Source organism: Oncorhynchus mykiss, chromosome 32, assembly GCF_013265735.2.
Source record: "Oncorhynchus mykiss isolate Arlee chromosome 32, USDA_OmykA_1.1, whole genome shotgun sequence".
NCBI lineage: Eukaryota > Metazoa > Chordata > Actinopteri > Salmoniformes > Salmonidae > Oncorhynchus > Oncorhynchus mykiss.
Genome location: NC_050572.1, coordinates 10,523,719 through 10,541,655, shown reverse-complemented (window position 1 = coordinate 10,541,655; position 17,937 = coordinate 10,523,719). Strand labels below are relative to the sequence as shown.

General features: G+C 44.9%; 2 protein-coding genes across 2 annotated transcripts; both read left to right on the top strand.

Moving 5' to 3' along the window:
- Nucleotides 1–6,170: 6,170 nt before the first annotated feature.
- LOC118946517 (maturin-like) lies at nt 6,171–9,456 on the top strand. Its single transcript, XM_036971650.1, has 3 exons — nt 6,171–6,719; nt 8,553–8,675; nt 9,097–9,456. Exons 1-3 carry the CDS (start codon nt 6,549–6,551, stop codon nt 9,202–9,204), a joined length of 402 nt encoding a protein of 133 aa, XP_036827545.1. The 5' UTR covers nt 6,171–6,548; the 3' UTR covers nt 9,205–9,456.
- A 4,014-nt stretch (nt 9,457–13,470) lies between these two features.
- LOC110517675 (E3 ubiquitin-protein ligase znrf2) lies at nt 13,471–17,030 on the top strand. Its single transcript, XM_036971388.1, has 5 exons — nt 13,471–14,495; nt 14,780–14,921; nt 15,400–15,495; nt 15,592–15,697; nt 15,770–17,030. The coding sequence occupies exons 1-5, from the start codon at nt 14,328–14,330 to the stop codon at nt 15,825–15,827; spliced, it is 570 nt and encodes a 189-aa protein (XP_036827283.1). The 5' UTR covers nt 13,471–14,327; the 3' UTR covers nt 15,828–17,030.
- Nucleotides 17,031–17,937: the final 907 nt, after the last annotated feature.

The following is a 17,937-nucleotide window of genomic DNA, read 5'->3' as shown; positions in this document are numbered from 1 at the left end:
TACAACGAGAGTTGGGTTTAGTGCGTCCTCTGCTGACTACCAAGATGAATGCAGATGTTGTAGTGCGAGTGACCCAGAGAGCACGGATTTGTTGTGTTATCATACAGGAGTAATGAACAAAAGATCTCAAGCTAAATATCTAATACTAAAATGTATTTTTCCTTTCATATTTTGTAATAGGGAAATAGGGAACGTGAGCTGGGATTAGACCGTCGTGAGACAGGTTAGTTTTACCCTACTGATGATGTGTTGTTGCAATAGGATAAACCAGCTATGTAATAACGTTTATATAAGCAGCTTTGTTAACATTTTGTTACAGAAGAACAACAGAATAGCTGATAGTTGTCTGTCAATGAAGTGACATTATTTTCTGTATTTACTGATGAAACACCATCTGCAGCCTGCTAATGGATGTCGGTGGTGGACGGACACAGTGTGGGTAACGGGTCACTTTATGCGTGTGTGTCCTACGTAACAACTCATTGGAGTGTTGTCACATTAATTGATGAGGTGTCACAGTTGGCTCATGCCAAACATACACACACACACACGCGCGCGCACTAACACATAGGCAATACACATTTCATGAGGGGTCACAGCGTTCTCTGAACTGTATGGATGACACTGACAAAGGCTGTGACGTGTATATCTACTCACCCCTGAATGAAATAAATACTAAAAAGAAACAATCTCCATTTTGAAATTCTATAAAATGTTGGTCGACGCACCTATTCCCGAACGCATTGGGCACAATAACTCCATGGTTTAATTTAAGTCAAGACTAAGTTAATTCTACTTAAATTAATCAACTTTTTTTTGTAAATGGCTTCCTGGCAAATTGCTTTAACTTCGGATGAATTTGTTCTAGACTAGGGAGTCTCAGAGTAAGGTAATGTGAGGACTAACCATTTCATCTTTGTGAAGCCAAATTAGATGAACTACGTGTATTTCGTACTGACCTGAGGATGCTTTAAAAAAACAGGGATGGGACACTAATACAAAAGCATTGATTGGAATTGGAGCAAGTAACCTGAACCAAACAATGGACGGAGGTCAAAGAAAACATTCAAAGAATTTTAATGACTTTGAAAAAAAACCTCTTGAAGCGATTAGTGTCAAACCATCAAAACAATAAAAATAATGCCTTTGTTACCTGGCGACAGTACACTCAGCACAGGACACAAACTCATTTGAGATTGTTTATTATGTCGAAGCTTAAATTTAAAAAAATGATAATGTAGGAGAAAAATCCCTGCAAGGTGAAGTCCCCATAAAGTAACATTCAGTCTAAACCACCATCAAGTGAAATAAATATGTTAGTAAAGTGTATAAAAACAATAGAAGTACAATAAGTACAAAGTGAAATGCATAAACGGTTGTTTTTGTAGTGGCTCTGCTTTAAACATACTGTCCACGTGATACCCATCCAGGCCTGGGCAACTCCAGTCCTCGGGGCCTGATTGGTACCACACTTTTCCCCCGATCCCTAGCAAACACACCTGATTGAAACTAATTGCATTCTAAACTGAAGACCATGATTAGTTGATTATTGGAGTCAGGTGTGTTAGCTGGGGCTTGGGACCAAAGTGTGACACCAATCAGGCCCCCGAGAGAGAACTGGAGTTGCCCAAGGCCTACATGGAACACTAGATCCTTATCTCACCCATACAGCAGTTTCAAATGATGTTATCATCGACTCCACATGGACCACTAGATCCTTATCTCACCCATACAGCAGTTTCAAATGATGTTATCATCGACTCCACATGGAACACTAGATCCTTATCTCACCCATACAGCAGTTTCAAATGATGTTATCATCGACTCCACATGGAACACTAGATCTTAGCAGTTTCAAATTATGTTATCATCAACCCCTGAGAGCACTGGTATTCAGCTAGCAAGAAGCTAACATCCTCATGTCAATCAATCTAAAGTAAAGTTGGACTCATGATGAATGTCAACAGCTCTCCAGTGTAATTGCTTGCTCTTACTCTTACACACTGCGCATGCACTATCCCATAACCGTTTGCACACATTATTTCTGGATCTTTTAAAGGGACAGTGCCATCTAGTGGATATAAAGGAATACAGCTACAGGCTTTTACCACCTGGCTACACCTGGACTAGAGTTTGTAATGAATTCAACTCAAATTAAAAAAGTAAACAAAAGGACGCTACAACAACTTCCATCCAGTAAGATACTGCATTTATTGTTACAAATCCGAGTCACTTTTAAATGTTTGTTTTCTTGTTGTAACACAACACAGTGGGGCCTAAATGTATTTGTGTGACAGAAATGTAACACAAACAATATCCTACATAATTACTAATATAATTTCTTTATTGTCTTGACATTCTAAGGTCCTGTGGAAAAACGTAAAAAATGAACTTAAAGAAGACAAAGGCTCTTGCTTGTGGGCAGTGTTTCAAGGCCGGTGGTGGACCCCCAGTAAGACCAGAGACGGATGAGCTGGGGGACTTTTTGACCGAGATCATTGATAGCCAGCAACCCCTGGAAGGTATCGCCAACAACAAACATTTGGACAGTTCAGATAGGGGACCGTTCATATCTTCATTTGGTAGGACACATTCAGTCAACATGTGCCGTCCCCGGACTGCAGGGAATATGTCATGTTGTCAGTCATCTCTTGCACTCCCATGTCACGTTGTCAGTCATCTCTTGCACTCCCATGTCATGTTGCCAGTCATCTCTTGCACTCCCATGTCATGTTACCAGTCATCTCTTGCACTCCCATGTCATGTTGTCAGTCATCTCTTGCACTCCCATGTCATGTTGTCAGTCATCTCTTGCACTCCCATGTCATGTTGCCAGTCATCTCTTGCACTCCCATGTCATGTTGCCAGTCATCTCTTGCACTCCCATGTCATGTTGTCAGTCATCTCTTGCACTCCCATGTCATGTTGTCAGTCATCTCTTGCACTCCCATGTCATGTTGTCAGTCATCTCTTGCACTCCCATGTCATGTTGTCAGTCATCTCTTGCACTCCCATGTCATGTTGTCAGTCATCTCTTGCACTCCCATGTCATGTTGTCAGTCATCTCTTGCACTCCCATGTCATGTTGTCAGTCATCTCTTGCACTCCCATGTCATGTTGTCAGTCATCTCTTGCACTCCCATGTCATGTTACCAGTCATCTCTTGCACTCCCATAAGAAAAATTATGTAATAAACTTAATTCTTGAACATATAATGTTCTTTAGTGCAGCAATGTCATCATTTTCTAGAGGTAGATGATTACCATATATTGATCACCATAGCTTGATTACCATAGCTCGATTACCATAGCTTGATTACCATAGCTTCATTGTGAAACCATGCTGTTTGAGGTCATTGTGAAGCCCTGGGAAGCCATGCTGTTTGAGGTCATTGTGAAGCCCTGGGAAGCCATGCTGTTTGAGGTCATTGTGAAGCCCTGGGAAGCCATGCTGTTTGAGGTCATGGTGAAGCCCTGGGAAGCCATGCTGTTTGGGGTCATTGTGAAGCCCTGGGAAGCCATGCTGTTTGAGGTCATTGTGAAGCCCTGGGAAGCCATGCTGTTTGAGGTCTTTGTGAAGCCCTGGACAGCCATGCTGTTTGAGGTCATGGTGAAGCCCTGGGAGGCCATGCTGTTTGAGGTCATTGTGAAGCCCTGGGAAGCCATGCTGTTTGAGGTCATTGTGAAGCCTTGGACAGCCATGCTGTTTGAGGTCATTGTGAAGCCCTGGGAAGCCATGCTGTTTGGGGTCATTGTGAAGCCATGCTGTTTGAGGTCATTGTGAAGCCCTGGGAAGCCATGCTGTTTGAGGTCATTGTGAAGCCCTGGGAAGCCATGCTGTTTGAGGTCATTGTGAAGCCCTGGGAAGCCATGCTGTTTGGGGTCATTGTGAAGCCATGCTGTTTGGGGTCATTGTGAAGCCATGCTGTTTGAGGTCATTGTGAAGCCCTGGGAAGCCATGCTGTTTGAGGTCATTGTGAAGCCCTGGGCAGCCATGCTGTTTGAGGTCATTGTGAAGCCCTGGGAAGCCATGCTGTTTGAGGTCTTTGTGAAGCCCTGGACAGCCATGTTGTTTGAGGTCATTGTGAAGCCCTGGGAAGCCATGCTGTTTGGGGTCATTGTGAAGCCATGCTGGACAGCCATGTTGTTTGAGGTCATTGTGAAGCCCTGGGAAGCCATGCTGTTTGAGGTCATTGTGAAGCCCTGGGAAGCCATGCTGTTTGGGGTCATTGTGAAGCCATGCTGTTTGAGGTCTTTGTGAAGCCCTGGGAAGCCATGCTGTTTGAGGTCATTGTGAAGCCCTGGGCAGCCATGTTGTTTGAGGTCATTGTGAAGCCCTGGGAAGCCATGCTGTTTGAGGTCATTGTGAAGCCATGCTGTTTGAGGTCATTGTGAAGCCATGCTGTTTGAGGTCATTGTGAAGCACTGCTCTTGCAATTATGACAATGCAGCATCTTCTTGGTTGAAAGTGCAATGTGTTTCTGAGACACTGGAAATGACTCCTCCATACACCAAACATGTGCTCCACTGCACCTCTGGTGCGGATATGAACTTGGTTGTACCGTTGTTTCTTAGCTCCTATTGCATGAAGATAAGGAGGTGAACAAGAAGTTGGTCTGTGCGTACCCACTGTCACCATGGATACCCACTGTCACAATGGATACCCACTGTCACCAAGTATGATTCCACTATGTTGTCCTCCTTTGAGCTGAGCATATAAAGAGGAATGTTGGAAAACCCTTGAGTCATGAGTTGCGCCTTTCCAACGTGCAACAATGTTGGAGATCTGCAAAATTGGGAGTGCACACATTTTGTACATTTATTGAGAACCAGTTTTTATTCCTTTACTCCTCAGCATCTGCTGTAGATGGACACTTGATGGAAATATGACATTCATCTATAAAGCCAATGACTCCTAGGATGTTCCCATACTCATAGAAATCTACCTGGTAGTTGGCCTGGGCAGCAGCATCAGGAAATGTTATGTAATTCTGCATACATTCTGTTCACTTACACTACACAAATCTCTTGTTTCACGATGGAAGGTTCCAGATGCCAAAACCCTCAAGGTGATCAGTACTTCTAAGGAAGGAGGGATTGGCTTTCCCCTAAGAGAGTCAGATAAAAGCCTTGGCTCAAGGTGATCAGTTCTTGTAGGGAAGGAGTCTAGGATTAGGCTTAATCTATGTCTGTGAAATCTAGCCATAGAGTTCAGTTTTCAGGGTGCCATATCTATGATATCATCATTTAACGGTGGACCAGTGGTTCATTTCACCAGAGAGGGGCAATATAGATTGGGTGCTGCTGCCACCTAGCGGTCAGAAACGGTACTGGCTATGTCAGGTCCACACTGTACAGCAGGGATCATCAACTACTAGATTCAGCCTAGATTATTTTTTTGTTGAGCTGATGGTGGCGGGCCAGAACATAATTACATAAATCTGTAGACTGCAAATTGACGAAAGAATCCCTAACAGATATTGACTAAAACATAATAATTTCAAACCTTGTTTATGTTCGTACACAATCACGCGTCTCTCTATTATGCGTGGGAATATTTGGGAACAGTTTTCTTAAATTAAAAATCACTTGGAGCTGATTTCCTGGTGTTTTTACAATATTTTATATCCAACAATGAAAATAAATATATATTAAAAAAACAGTTTTTTGTGGGGTTTTTTGCTCAGAAAACTTGGGGGGCTAAATGAGACCACCAGTTGGGGAACACTGCTGTACAAAATGTATTTATGGTAGCCTACACACCCATATTCTGTGCGCTTTATGAACTGAAAAGCATCCCTCATTCATTCAAAGGCAAGAGGTTGTGGAAATAACCTTCAGTAGCCTAAACAACATTGGCAAAAGGTGTTAGTTAGCCTATTATTAAAATACGAAGCAATAAGTAGCCTAGCATAGGCTACAGCTTTTAGCCTACTTGTTGTGATTACACTTACTTTTCGGTATTATAACATTTATAGACAGTGCCTATAAAATACAATTGGGCATATATAGGATACAATGAATGTATTATTGGGAATACATCTGAAACGACACACTAGGCTATTCCCATGCTCTGTTGAGAATAAAAGCACAGAATCTATTGATGACAGCCCGGTGCTGCTTCTCAGCCTGTCGTCATCGCGTTGAATCGTTAACGGACGTATTAACGTTCCAGGCCCTGTGCGTAACGTGTGTAGGCTATGCAGACCCAGAACCGACAGCGTTCCGCTGATCTCATCGGTTAACGGACTAAAGAAAGGATGAGGGCTTGAGAAAACACCGTATCGTTACCGAATACCGTGACGGAAGTGTAATGCAACAGTGAAGATATCTTGTCGCTCACGCCATGCGGATGGCGCGTTAGGTGAAACTGTAAGCTAATGTATGTCCGGTCAGCTGTTTTTATTCACCGAGAGACAGCAGCATCACCGGGACGTGTGCACGAGACCACAGACTAGCCTATACCGGCGATCCGGACCACTACAAACGGGCTGGACTAACGGAGAGGTGGACGCAGAGAGAGAAAATAAAAGAGTGTGAGAGTGAGAGATGGAGTTTAAGCAGCTGGTGGAGGTGGCGGAGAAGTGGTGTTCGTCGGTTCCGTTCGATCTGATCTTCGCGGAGGAGGATGATGAGAGAAGACTGGACTTCTACGTAGAACCGGGAATCTCTTTCTATGTCCTTTGTCCGGATAACATGACGGGAGGGATTGAGCATTTCGTAAGTGTGTGTTCGCGCGCGCACGCGTACGCGTGTGTGGTTTCGGTGTTTTGAGGTTTGCCTCGGGTCCCCCGGCGCAGTGTGTGTCTGTGTGTGCGCAACGGGAATGATGTCACTGCACCTGACAATAGCACGCATGTTGTTTTGGCAGCATTATTTAGGCCGCCTGTCCTGCGCATGGACACAAGCCTGCAATAGCAGTGCTGTTGTTGTTTTGTTAGAGAAGCGTCCACTGCTCTCTAGTCCCCACTCTCCATCAGCCCGCCGGGGTCAGAGGGCAGGGACCACAGTTCTTCTGGCCTGGCGCCAGGTGTAAAAATAGGCAGCAGCTGCGGTACCAGAAGGTCTCAGAGCCATGCATCCCTCCTTAGCAACTGGCAGTAATACTTCATGTTGTATACATTTTATATGCAAATATGTAATGCAAGTAGAGCGTCACTCAGCTTCTCCCCTCTCTGGTCTGTCTGTGAATGTTTACTGCACTAGGCCCCATCCTACCCTTCCCCATCGCCCCCACTTTCTCACCCTCCCTCTCTCTATCTCACTATCACTCTCTTTCTCAGTCTCTCTCTCTTTCTCAGTCTGTCTCTCTCTCTATCTCACTATCATTCTCTTTCTCAGTCACTTTCTCAGTCTGTCTCTCTCTCTATCTCACTATCTCTTTCTCTCTCAGACCTCCATCTTCTTGTTATTATCTGGACAGACTTCCTGTTACAACCCCGGTATCTGGACAGACTTCCTGTTACAACCCCTGTATCTGGACAGACTTCCTGTTACAACCACAGTATCTGGGCAGACTTCCTGTTACAACCCCTGTATCTGGACAGACTTCTTGTTACAACCTCGCTATCTGGACAGACTTCCTGTTACAACCCCTGTATCTGGACTGACTTCCTGTTACAACCCCTGTATCTGGACAGACTTCCTGTTACAACCCCGGTATCTGGACAGACTTCCTGTTATAGCCATATATCTGGAAATACTTCCTGTTATTTCTGGACAGACTTCCTGTTATAGTCCTGTATCAGGAATCTAGAAAAAAAGGCGAGGTGTTGGCACACTAGGAGCTCAGAGCTAGGAGCTCTGTCTTCATCAGGGTATAACTTCCTTCATCAGGACAGACTTCCTGTTAAAGCCCTGTATCTGGACTGACAGACAGGTCTGATGTATCCATCTATCACTGGTTCTCTGTTCAGACACTCTCCTATAGCCGTCCCTAGCACAGCTATAGGTGGCCCCCTCCCTGATATTCAATATACCAACTAACAAACCCATTTCACCCATCTCCCACACACACACAGATGAGATTCTGTTACCATGCCGATCAATACTGCTAGGGGGGGGGGGGGGGGGGGGGATCCTGGTAAGCTCATCTGTGTGTCAAGGCTTTAGTTCAGGAGGCTAACACAGGTTCAGTTACACATGTGTGATTCACTTACGTCCATGTTTGTCTGAAGTTGTTATCTCTCTCTCTGTGTTCTACTGATTTGAAGTTGTTATCTCTCTCTCTGTGTTCTACTGATTTGAAGGTGTTATCTCTCTCTGTGTTTGAATGTTCTGAAGATGTTATCTCTCTCTGTGTTCTACCTCTAGTGACTGTTCATATCTACCAACATCTACCATATACAGTATAATATAATAATAACATCTACCATATACAGTATAATATAATAATAACATCTACCATATACAGTATACTATAATAATAACATCTACCATATACAGTATACTATAATAATAACATCTACCATATACAGTAATAATGGTAATAATGTGGTAATGTGGCTATATGGGTCAGGTTAATAACCTGTGTGTGTGTGTGTGTGTCTACAGCATGTATGGAGTGAGAGTGAGGACTGCCTGCCATTCCTCCAGGTAGCTCAGGACTACATCACTTCCTGTGGAAAGAAAACACTTCTAGAGGTCCTGGACAAAGTGTTCACTTCCTTTAGACCTGTAAGTACATAGACAACGCTATACACAATATTACAACTACATTACTAAAGAATACAGCATAACAACTGTTAAATGTCACCCTCTCCCTCATGTCTTTACATACATTACTAACTGTAAGTCCACTGGATAAGAATGTCTGCTAAATGACTCAAATAGGCTGGATACCTTTGGGGGGGGGGGGGGGGGGGGGGGGGGGGGGTCTTCTCTTTCATTTAACATAACCAGATGTGTTAGTGCAGGGCTGGAACTAAAGCCTGCACACCCTGCCGCGAAGCTCTTCAGGACTGGGTTACACTTGTCTTTGACAGGGAGGATACACATCAATCTTGAAGGGCTGGAGTTAGCTTTAAAGCTCTCTTCTCCCTTTCTCTCGAGTCTCACCTCTCTCTCCCTCTCTTATTTTCTCTCTCTCTCTCTCCAGTTGCTGGGTCTACCGGACATAGATGATGAGACGTTTGAGCAGTACCATGCAGGCATGGAGGAGGAACCAGAGGCAGACCACCAGCAAATGGGAGTCAGCCAGCAGTGATGCCCACACATGAGGTGTCCAGTAGGGCTACAATAACTACCCATTCCCCTGGTCTCATCACCTACAACAACACACAGGCCCAACCCCCTGTAGCGACTATAAACAGTCATAATGTATACTCACACACACACACACACAGGACAGCCTGCTTCTCCAAAGCTTTGCTCCCCAGATTGTGCAGTCCCTGCCTCCCTCCCCTCCCCCCACACACACACACACACACACACACACACACACACACACTAGAGGTCGACCGATTAATCGGAATGGCCGATTAATTAGGGCCGATTTCAAGTTTTCATAACAATCGGAAATCGGTATTTTTTGGGCGCCGATTTGCCAATTTAAAAAATGTATTTTTTATGTATTTATATATACCTTTATTTAACCTTTATTTAACCTTTATTTAACCAGGCAAGTCAGTTAAGAACAGCTTCTTATTTTCAATGACGGCCTAGGAACAGTGGGTTAACTGCCTCGTTCAGGGGCAGGACGACAGATTTTCACCTTGTCAGCTCGGGGGATCCAATCTTGCAACCTTACAGTTAACTAGTCCAACGCAATAACGACCTGCCTCTCTCTTGTTGGACTCCACAAGGAGTTTGCCTGTTACGCGAATGCTGTAAGCCAAGGTAAGTTGCTAGCTAGCATTAAACTTATCTTATAAAAAACAATCAATCATAATCACTAGTTAACTACACATGGTTTATGATATTACTAGATATTATCTAGCGTGTCCTGCGTTGCATATAATCAGACTGAGCATACAAGTATCTAAGTATTTGACTGAGTGGTGGTAGGCAGAAGCAGGCGCGTAAACATTCATTCAAACAGCACTTTAGTGCATTTTGCCAGCAGCTCTTCGTTGTGCGTCAAGCATTGAGCTGTTTATGACTTCAAGCCTATCAACTCCCGAGATGAGGCTGGTGTAACCGAATTGAAATGGCTAGCTAGTTAGCGGAGTGCGCGCTAATAGCGTTTTAAACGTCACTCGGTCTGAGCCTTCTAGTAGTTGTTCCCCTTGCTCTGCATGGGTAACGCTGCTTCGATGATGGCTGTTGTGGTTGTGTTGCTGGTTCGAGCCCAGGGAGGAGCGAGGAGAGGGACTGAAGCTATACTGTTACACTGGCAATACTAAAGTGCCTATAAGAACATCCAATAGTCAAAGGTTAATGAAATACAAATGGTATAGAGGGAAATAGTCCTATAATTCCTATAATAACTACAACCTAAAACTTCTTACCTGGGAATATTGAAGACTCATGTTAAAAGGAACCACCAGCTTTCATATGTTCTCATGTTCTGAGCAAGGAACTGAAACGTTAGCTTTCTTACATAGCACATATTGCACTTTTACTTTCTTCTCCAACACTTTGTTTTTGCATTATTTAAAACAAACTGAACATGTTTAATTATTTACTTGAGACTAAATTGATTATATTGATGTATTATATTAAGTTAAAATAAGTGTTCATTCAGTATTGTTGTAATTGTCATTATTACAAATTAAATTTGTAAAAAATCATCTAATTAATCGGTATCGGCTTTTATGGTCATCCAATAATCGGTATCGGTATCGGCATTGAAAAATCATAATCAGTCGACCTCTAACACACAAACGCACACACACAGCCGTGCCCCAGCCTTGCCATAGAACTAGATTATTATGACCAATCACAACAGACAGCAGTTATACATATAGTAGACTACAACATGACTAGAGTTACTGTTACTAACCACCTGCAGGCTGGTTCTAGCATGGTAAATACATCACTCCCCAAGCCGTCTCAGCACCCCCCACCCCCCCAAGCTAGCTCAGCACCCTCCCCCCCACCCCCCCAAGCCGGCTCAGCACACCCCCCCCCCAGGACCTACAGAGAACCTACAGAGAACTGTCAGTGTCAACCATGTAACACCGTACCGTAACCATCCACTGTACCACACAATGTTAACCAGCACATTGCTGTGTCCTTGTAACAATGTCAGCGGTGAAAGTAGAGGGAGGAATAGAACAGAATTGTAATCCTACGGTAGAAACTGTTCCATGTGTACTGCTGTGAGGTCGGCTGCTCCATCTATGTGTGTGTGTGTGTGTGTGTGTGTGTGTGTGTGTGTGTGTGTGTGACCACCATCAGTGCACTGCTTTGCTTTTACTTTCCCCACGGCCCTGAAGGAGTAGGATGAGGTTGTGATCACAGGGGCAAGGTAAACTGATCCTGGATCTGTGTCTACAGGCAACGTCTGTCTACCTGCAGTCACCTTCTTCCACCACACTGAACCACACATGTATCTACAGAGCCTTCAGAATGTACTCACACACCCCTTGACTTATTCCACATGTTGTTGTGTTACAGACTGAATTTCACAATGGATTAAATACACCATCCAACGTGTAATTAATCATTTCACCATGCTCAAAGGGATATTCATTGTCTGATTTTTCACCCCATCTACCAATAACCCTTCTTTGTGAAACATTGGAAAACCTCTCCGTGGTGTTTGTGGTCTAATCTGTGTTTGAAATTCACTGGTCGACTGAGAGAGCTTACAGATAACTAACTGTATGTGTGGGGTACAGAGATGAGGTAGTCATTCAAAAAAATCACGTTAAACACTATTATTGCACACAGAGATTGCCCTCTAGTCAGGGACTGGTTTAGACCTGGGACACCAGGTGGGCGATTCCCCTCTAATCAGGGACTGGTTTAGACCTGGGACACCAGGTGGGTGATTCCCCTCTAATCAGGGACTGGTTTAGACCTGGGACACCAGGTGGGCGATTCCCCTCTAATCAGGGACTGGTTTAGACCTGGGACACCAGGTGGGCGATTCCCCTCTAATCAGGGACTGGTTTAGACCTGGGACACCAGGTGGGCGATTCCCCTCTAATCAGGGACTGGTTTAGACCTGGGACACCAGGTGGGCGATTCCCCTCTAATCAGGGACTGGTTTAGACCTGGGACACCAGGTGGGCGATCCCCCTCTAATCAGGGACTGGTTTAGACCTGGGACACCAGGTGGGCGATTCCCCTCTAATCAGGGACTGAATTAGACCTGGGACACCAGGTGGGCGATCCCCCTCTAATCAGGGACTGGTTTAGACCTGGGACACCAGGTGGGTGATCCCCCTCTAATCAGGGACTGGTTTAGACCTGGGACACCAGGTGGGCGATTCCCCTCTAATCAGGGACTGGTTTAGACCTGGGACACCAGGTGGGCGATTCCCCTCTAATCAGGGACTGGTTTAGACCTGGGACACCAGGTGGGCGATTCCCCTCTAATCAGGGACTGGTTTAGACCTGGGACACCAGGTGGGCGATCCCCCTCTAATCAGGGACTGGTTTAGACCTGGGACACCAGGTGGGCGATTCCCCTCTAATCAGGGACTGAATTAGACCTGGGACACCAGGTGGGCGATTCCCCTCTAATCAGGGACTGGTTTATACCTGGGACACTAGGTGGGCGATTCCCCTCTAATCAGGGACTGGTTTAGACCTGGGACACCAGGTGGGCGATTCCCCTCTAATCAGGGACTGGTTTAGACCTGGGACACCAGGTGGGTGATTCCCCTCTAATCAGGGACTGGTTTAGACCTGGGACACCAGGTGGGTGATTCCCCTCTAATCAGGGACTGGTTTAGACCTGGGACACCAGGTGGGTGTAATTAATTATCTGTAGAACAGAAACCCAGCAGGCTTCGGACCTCGTAGGGTAAGAATTGAATAGCCCTGCTGTAACAACAAAATGTGGAGTATTTCAAGGGGTATGGATACAGTGCTTTCTACTCTAAAGGCACTGTATCTCTGAACATGGCGACTATAATACATTTAACTTTCTCTCTGAATAGTTTAAAGTCTTTACTTTGTCCTATAAACATGTCTCTTGATTTGTATTTAAATGATTTATAACTTGTTTTTTGTTCAAGCTAATCTAATGTGTGTTTTCTGTTTAACCTCCAGTGTGTATGAAGCTATTCAATAAAACTGTTGGAGGAAGCAACGAGTCTGACTTTCTATGCAAATACACCGTACATATTAAATAAATCTATATTACATATTTAGTGGTCATGTCTGACTGGCTTTTTATAAACACCTACTATGTCTATCCAGGGTTTCCCAAACTCCCTGCATGGTTAGTTTTTTTTCCCTATCACTACACCATTCATTCAAATAATAAACTAATCATCAAGCCGTGATCATTTTAATCAGCTGTGTACTGTTCGGGCAAAGACCAACACGTGCACGCACCGCTTGGGGTCGTGAAGACATCGTTTTGGAAACGCTGTGTAATGATCTGTGTCCGTGCAACTGTTGCTCATGGGGTTGACGTCACTTGACCTGTCACACACACACACACACAAGAGGAAGAGGGCATTAGGGCAGCTCCTGCTTCTCTCTCGTCAACAATCACAGTCAGCAGACTAGATAGACTACAGCAGAGCAGCTCGAACTCAGAGCGACGCCACTTTCTTTTAGACACTCGTGAGATTGTAATAGCCTATATTTTAAATTCAGTTTGTAATCGAGAAGTGTGCATATAGTCACTAAAGTGGGTCAGTCGCGGTGTAGGAGTTGTTGAGTTGTTGTGCGACAAACCACCCATGACCAAAGCGCATGGAATATTGGAATAATTCTGCGTCGCACGAATACACGTCGAACTGAAGCAGCGAGTTGGGAGTGCATTTTGTCCATCGAAAATAATTCCGTTCTATATTGGAGGTTACTTTTATTGACTTTTCAAACCACTGATATTTCTTTGTCTGTTTCCCTTTGTTTTGGCTGTCTACACGACTGCTGGACTGGACACAGTCATGCGCTCTCCGTCTCTCTATTGTGACATCGAGTTTCCAGCATTTTTCCTAGGCTATTTATGGTTTATTTGAATAGGGACAGATATAATCAAATTGATATAGCGAATAAACAATTATCTGAAACTTTGCACAGTGTGTAGGACCATTTTCAACACATGACCCTCGATGGGATTTTGGAAAGCTTTATGAGACTGTAGAGGACTGGCTAGAACTTCTGTTTCACAGACGTTACCGGACTCCACACAGACCTTACAGGACTCCACACAGACCTTACAGGACTTCATATTTTGTGGACAACAGGACAGGAGCCATCATGGGTGTCAGGCAGAGTAGCCCCATGGCTGAGAGTCGAACCCGGGCATATTCTAGCCCAGTCCCCTCCTCTGGAGGCAGCACTACCCCAGTGTTCAGATACACAGCTGGGCCTGGTGGGCCCCAAATTCACTACACCGGATGGAACCGACCCAGCTCCTACCACCAGGTGTGTATGAGTGTAATGGAATTGGTTTGGGACAACAGTTACATGATGAGTAACTGCCTGACACATGGAGATTTGTTTTAGCTCACCAAGCCAATGCCAAGGCTTTAGTTCAGGAGGCTAACACAGTCTTGTTTTAGCTCACCAAGCCAATGCCAAGGCTTTTAGTTCAGGAGGCTAACACAGTCTATGTGGTACACAGGTTAAAAACATGGTCAGTTATGCCTGTGTAATTCAGCCATATCTATGTCCAGTATCTTGACGTTGTGTGTGTGTGTGTCCACCAGATTAATGTAACTCATGGCGGGCGGAGCAGGACGGATGTGTTCGGTAACAGTCTGGACCAGGAGGAGCCAGACTGGGAGAGAGGAGAACACCAGCTGATGATTGGCTCTCTACCACTTCACCTGTCCCCTAACCTACTGGGAGGTACGTGTGTATTCCTGGGCTTGACTGTCTACACCACATCTTATATCACAACTGGGCTGTTCTCACCCCCTCCCCTCACTGGGCTGTTCTCACCCCCTCCCCTCACTGGGCTGTTATCACCCCCTCGCTGGGCTGTTCTCACCCCCCTCCCCTCACTGGGCTGTTCTCATGGCGGGCTGTTCTCACCCCCTCCCCTCGCTGGGCTGTTCTCATGGCGGGCTGTTCTCCCCTCGCTGGGCTGTTCTCAGCTCCCCTCCCCCTCCCCTCGCTGGGCTGTTCTCACCCCCCCTCCCCTCGCTGGGCTGTTCTCAGCTCCTCTCCCCCTCGCTGGGCTGTTCTCACCCCCCCTCCCCCTCGCTGGGCTGTTCTCACCCCCCTCGCTGGGCAGATAAGAAGAGGACCTTGTGGTCCTCCAATGGTTGACTTGTGACCTATTTGTGTGTGTGAGCGCTGACATGTCCGGTTCTATATTTCCCAGGGTTCCACTGTCCTGTGTGCAGTAAGTTTTTGGTGTCAGATGAGATGGAGATCCACCTGATCATGTGTCTCACCAAGCCACGACTCGCCTACAACGGTCAGTGTGCGTGTGTTATGTCTAGTTAGTCTGCCTGTCCGTCTGGCCTTCTGATTGGCTAGCATGGTGATGATAATGTGGTGTGTTTTGTCCCAGAGGACGTTCTGGAGAAGGATAGTGAGGAGTGTGCCATCTGTCTAGACGAGATGGAGCAGGGAGACACCATCGCTAGACTGCCCTGTCTCTGTATCTACCACAAAGGGTAACTACACACACGCACACACACGATCACAGTAAGATGCTGTTACTTTACTCGTGGTTCCCTCTCTCTCAGGTGTATAGACGAGTGGTTTGAGGTGAATCGTTCGTGTCCAGAGCACCCCTCGGATTAAAGCTTCAGATACCCACCGCATGTCCACTATCTACCTAGTTCATCCAGATGCTGGCCTATGAATCTACTTTACCTAGATCTACTTCTTCATGACATGCTGGCCTATGAATCTACTTCATCCAGATCTACGTCCTCATGACATGCTGGCCTATGAATCTACTTTACCTAGATCTACGTCCTCATGACATGCTGGCCTATGAATATACTTTACCTAGATCTACGTCTTCATGACATGCTGGCCTATGAATCTACTTTACCTAGATCTACGTCTACATGACATGCTTGCCTATGAATCTACTTCATCCAGATCTACGTCCTCATGACATGCTGGCCTATGAATCTACTTCACCTAGATCTACAGCTGACCTGCTGGTCTGTGAATCTACTCTACTTATATCTACGTCTGACCAGTGTTTGAAGAATGACGACGACTAGCCTGAAAAGTGCAGCCTACTCTTTTGCCTCACCAAGATACCCCTAATTTGCCTGGAATGCTCATTTAGAGATGCTCACCATAGACTTCAATAGACTGGGCCAGGACCCGTCTTCTGAGAGTTGTACCTCAGCTGACTGACAATGAAGACGCTGCTCATGCTTATATAAGACACTGATGAACGATGACTTGAGGAACACGGTGGTGTATGGACACACAGCGAGACTTCATATTCCTCTCAGATCTACTCTAGTGGGTAGGGGTGGATACCTTCATTGTTAGTATTACTGTATTATAACAATGGAATAATGGGTTTGATTTTAACGGTGTAGAATGAGGGTATTTAGACAGCCGTTTCTACTGTAGTAAGACACACGGTCTGAGTGCTGTGGCTGAAACATGCAGTTAATTCTGACCTTCATTTGTACGTATGTCAATTATGAAATCGCATGTTCTGTTGACCTTCATTTTTATTTCTGTGGTTGTGCAAAATCAATTTAAAGGTAGCATACAGGGAATTAAAACCTTTGATTTACTCCAGACTTCACTGTGATATGTATATTTTGCATAAGAGCTTGAATTCATTGAATAAAGAACTAAAGCACAAATCAGCTCCAGAATATGTACTGTAAAAATATAGTGAATATATATGTACACTATCATTAATGTATGTTTAAATCATGGGTGTTAGATATGTACTGTGTTTTAATATTACTGAATCAGGACTTTCAGAGGTTTTAAGAAACTAAGAATAAAAATGTATCAAATTGATTTCTGAAGTAACTCATTCACATTCCTTATATGTCCTTGAAATACATTAGTGTCTCCTGTTTCAATTGAACCATTCATCTCTCCAAGCCCACATCCAATTCATGTCAGTCTTCATGGAGTCTGTCTGGGCACCCTAAACCCTACAGAGTGCACTACTTTTGACCAGAACCCAATAGGGATGAACCTCTTGGCCATGTTCTGTTATAATCTCCACCTGGCACAGCCAGAAGAGGACTGGCCACCCCTCATAGCCTGGTTCCTCTCTAGGTTTCTTCCTAGGTTTTGGCCTTTCTATGAAGTTTTTCCTAGCCACTGTGCTTCTACACCTGCATTGCTTGCTGTTTGGGGTTTTAGGCTGGGTTTCTGTACAGCACTTTGAGATATCAGCTGATGTACGAAGTGCTTTATAAATACATTTGATTTGGATCATCAACTAGATTCAGCCTCAAACTATTTTTTTCTTGGTCAGGGGCGGAACAGGCAGGGTCAGCAGGTAGCCTAGCGGTTCAAAAAAGCGCTGGGCCAGTAATCGAAAGGTCACTGGTACAAATCCCCAAGCCGACGAGGTGAAAAATCTGCAGATGTGCCCTTGAGCAAGGCACTTCATTCAAGGTGTAGTCCTGCAGGGGTTGGGGGGGGAGATGGGAAACGGAAAGAAAGACCCTTTGTGACAGGCACATTTTTCAAATCACATTTTATTTGTCACATGCGCTGAATACAACAGGTGCCTTACCGTGAAATGCTTACTTACAAGCCCTTAACCAACAATGCAGTTAAGAACATATTTACTAAATAAAAAGTTAAAAGTAATAAAATAACGAAGCTATATACAGGGGGTACCGGGTCAATTTTTGGGGGGTACAGGTTAGTCAAGGCAATTTGTAGTGACTATGCATAGATAAACAGC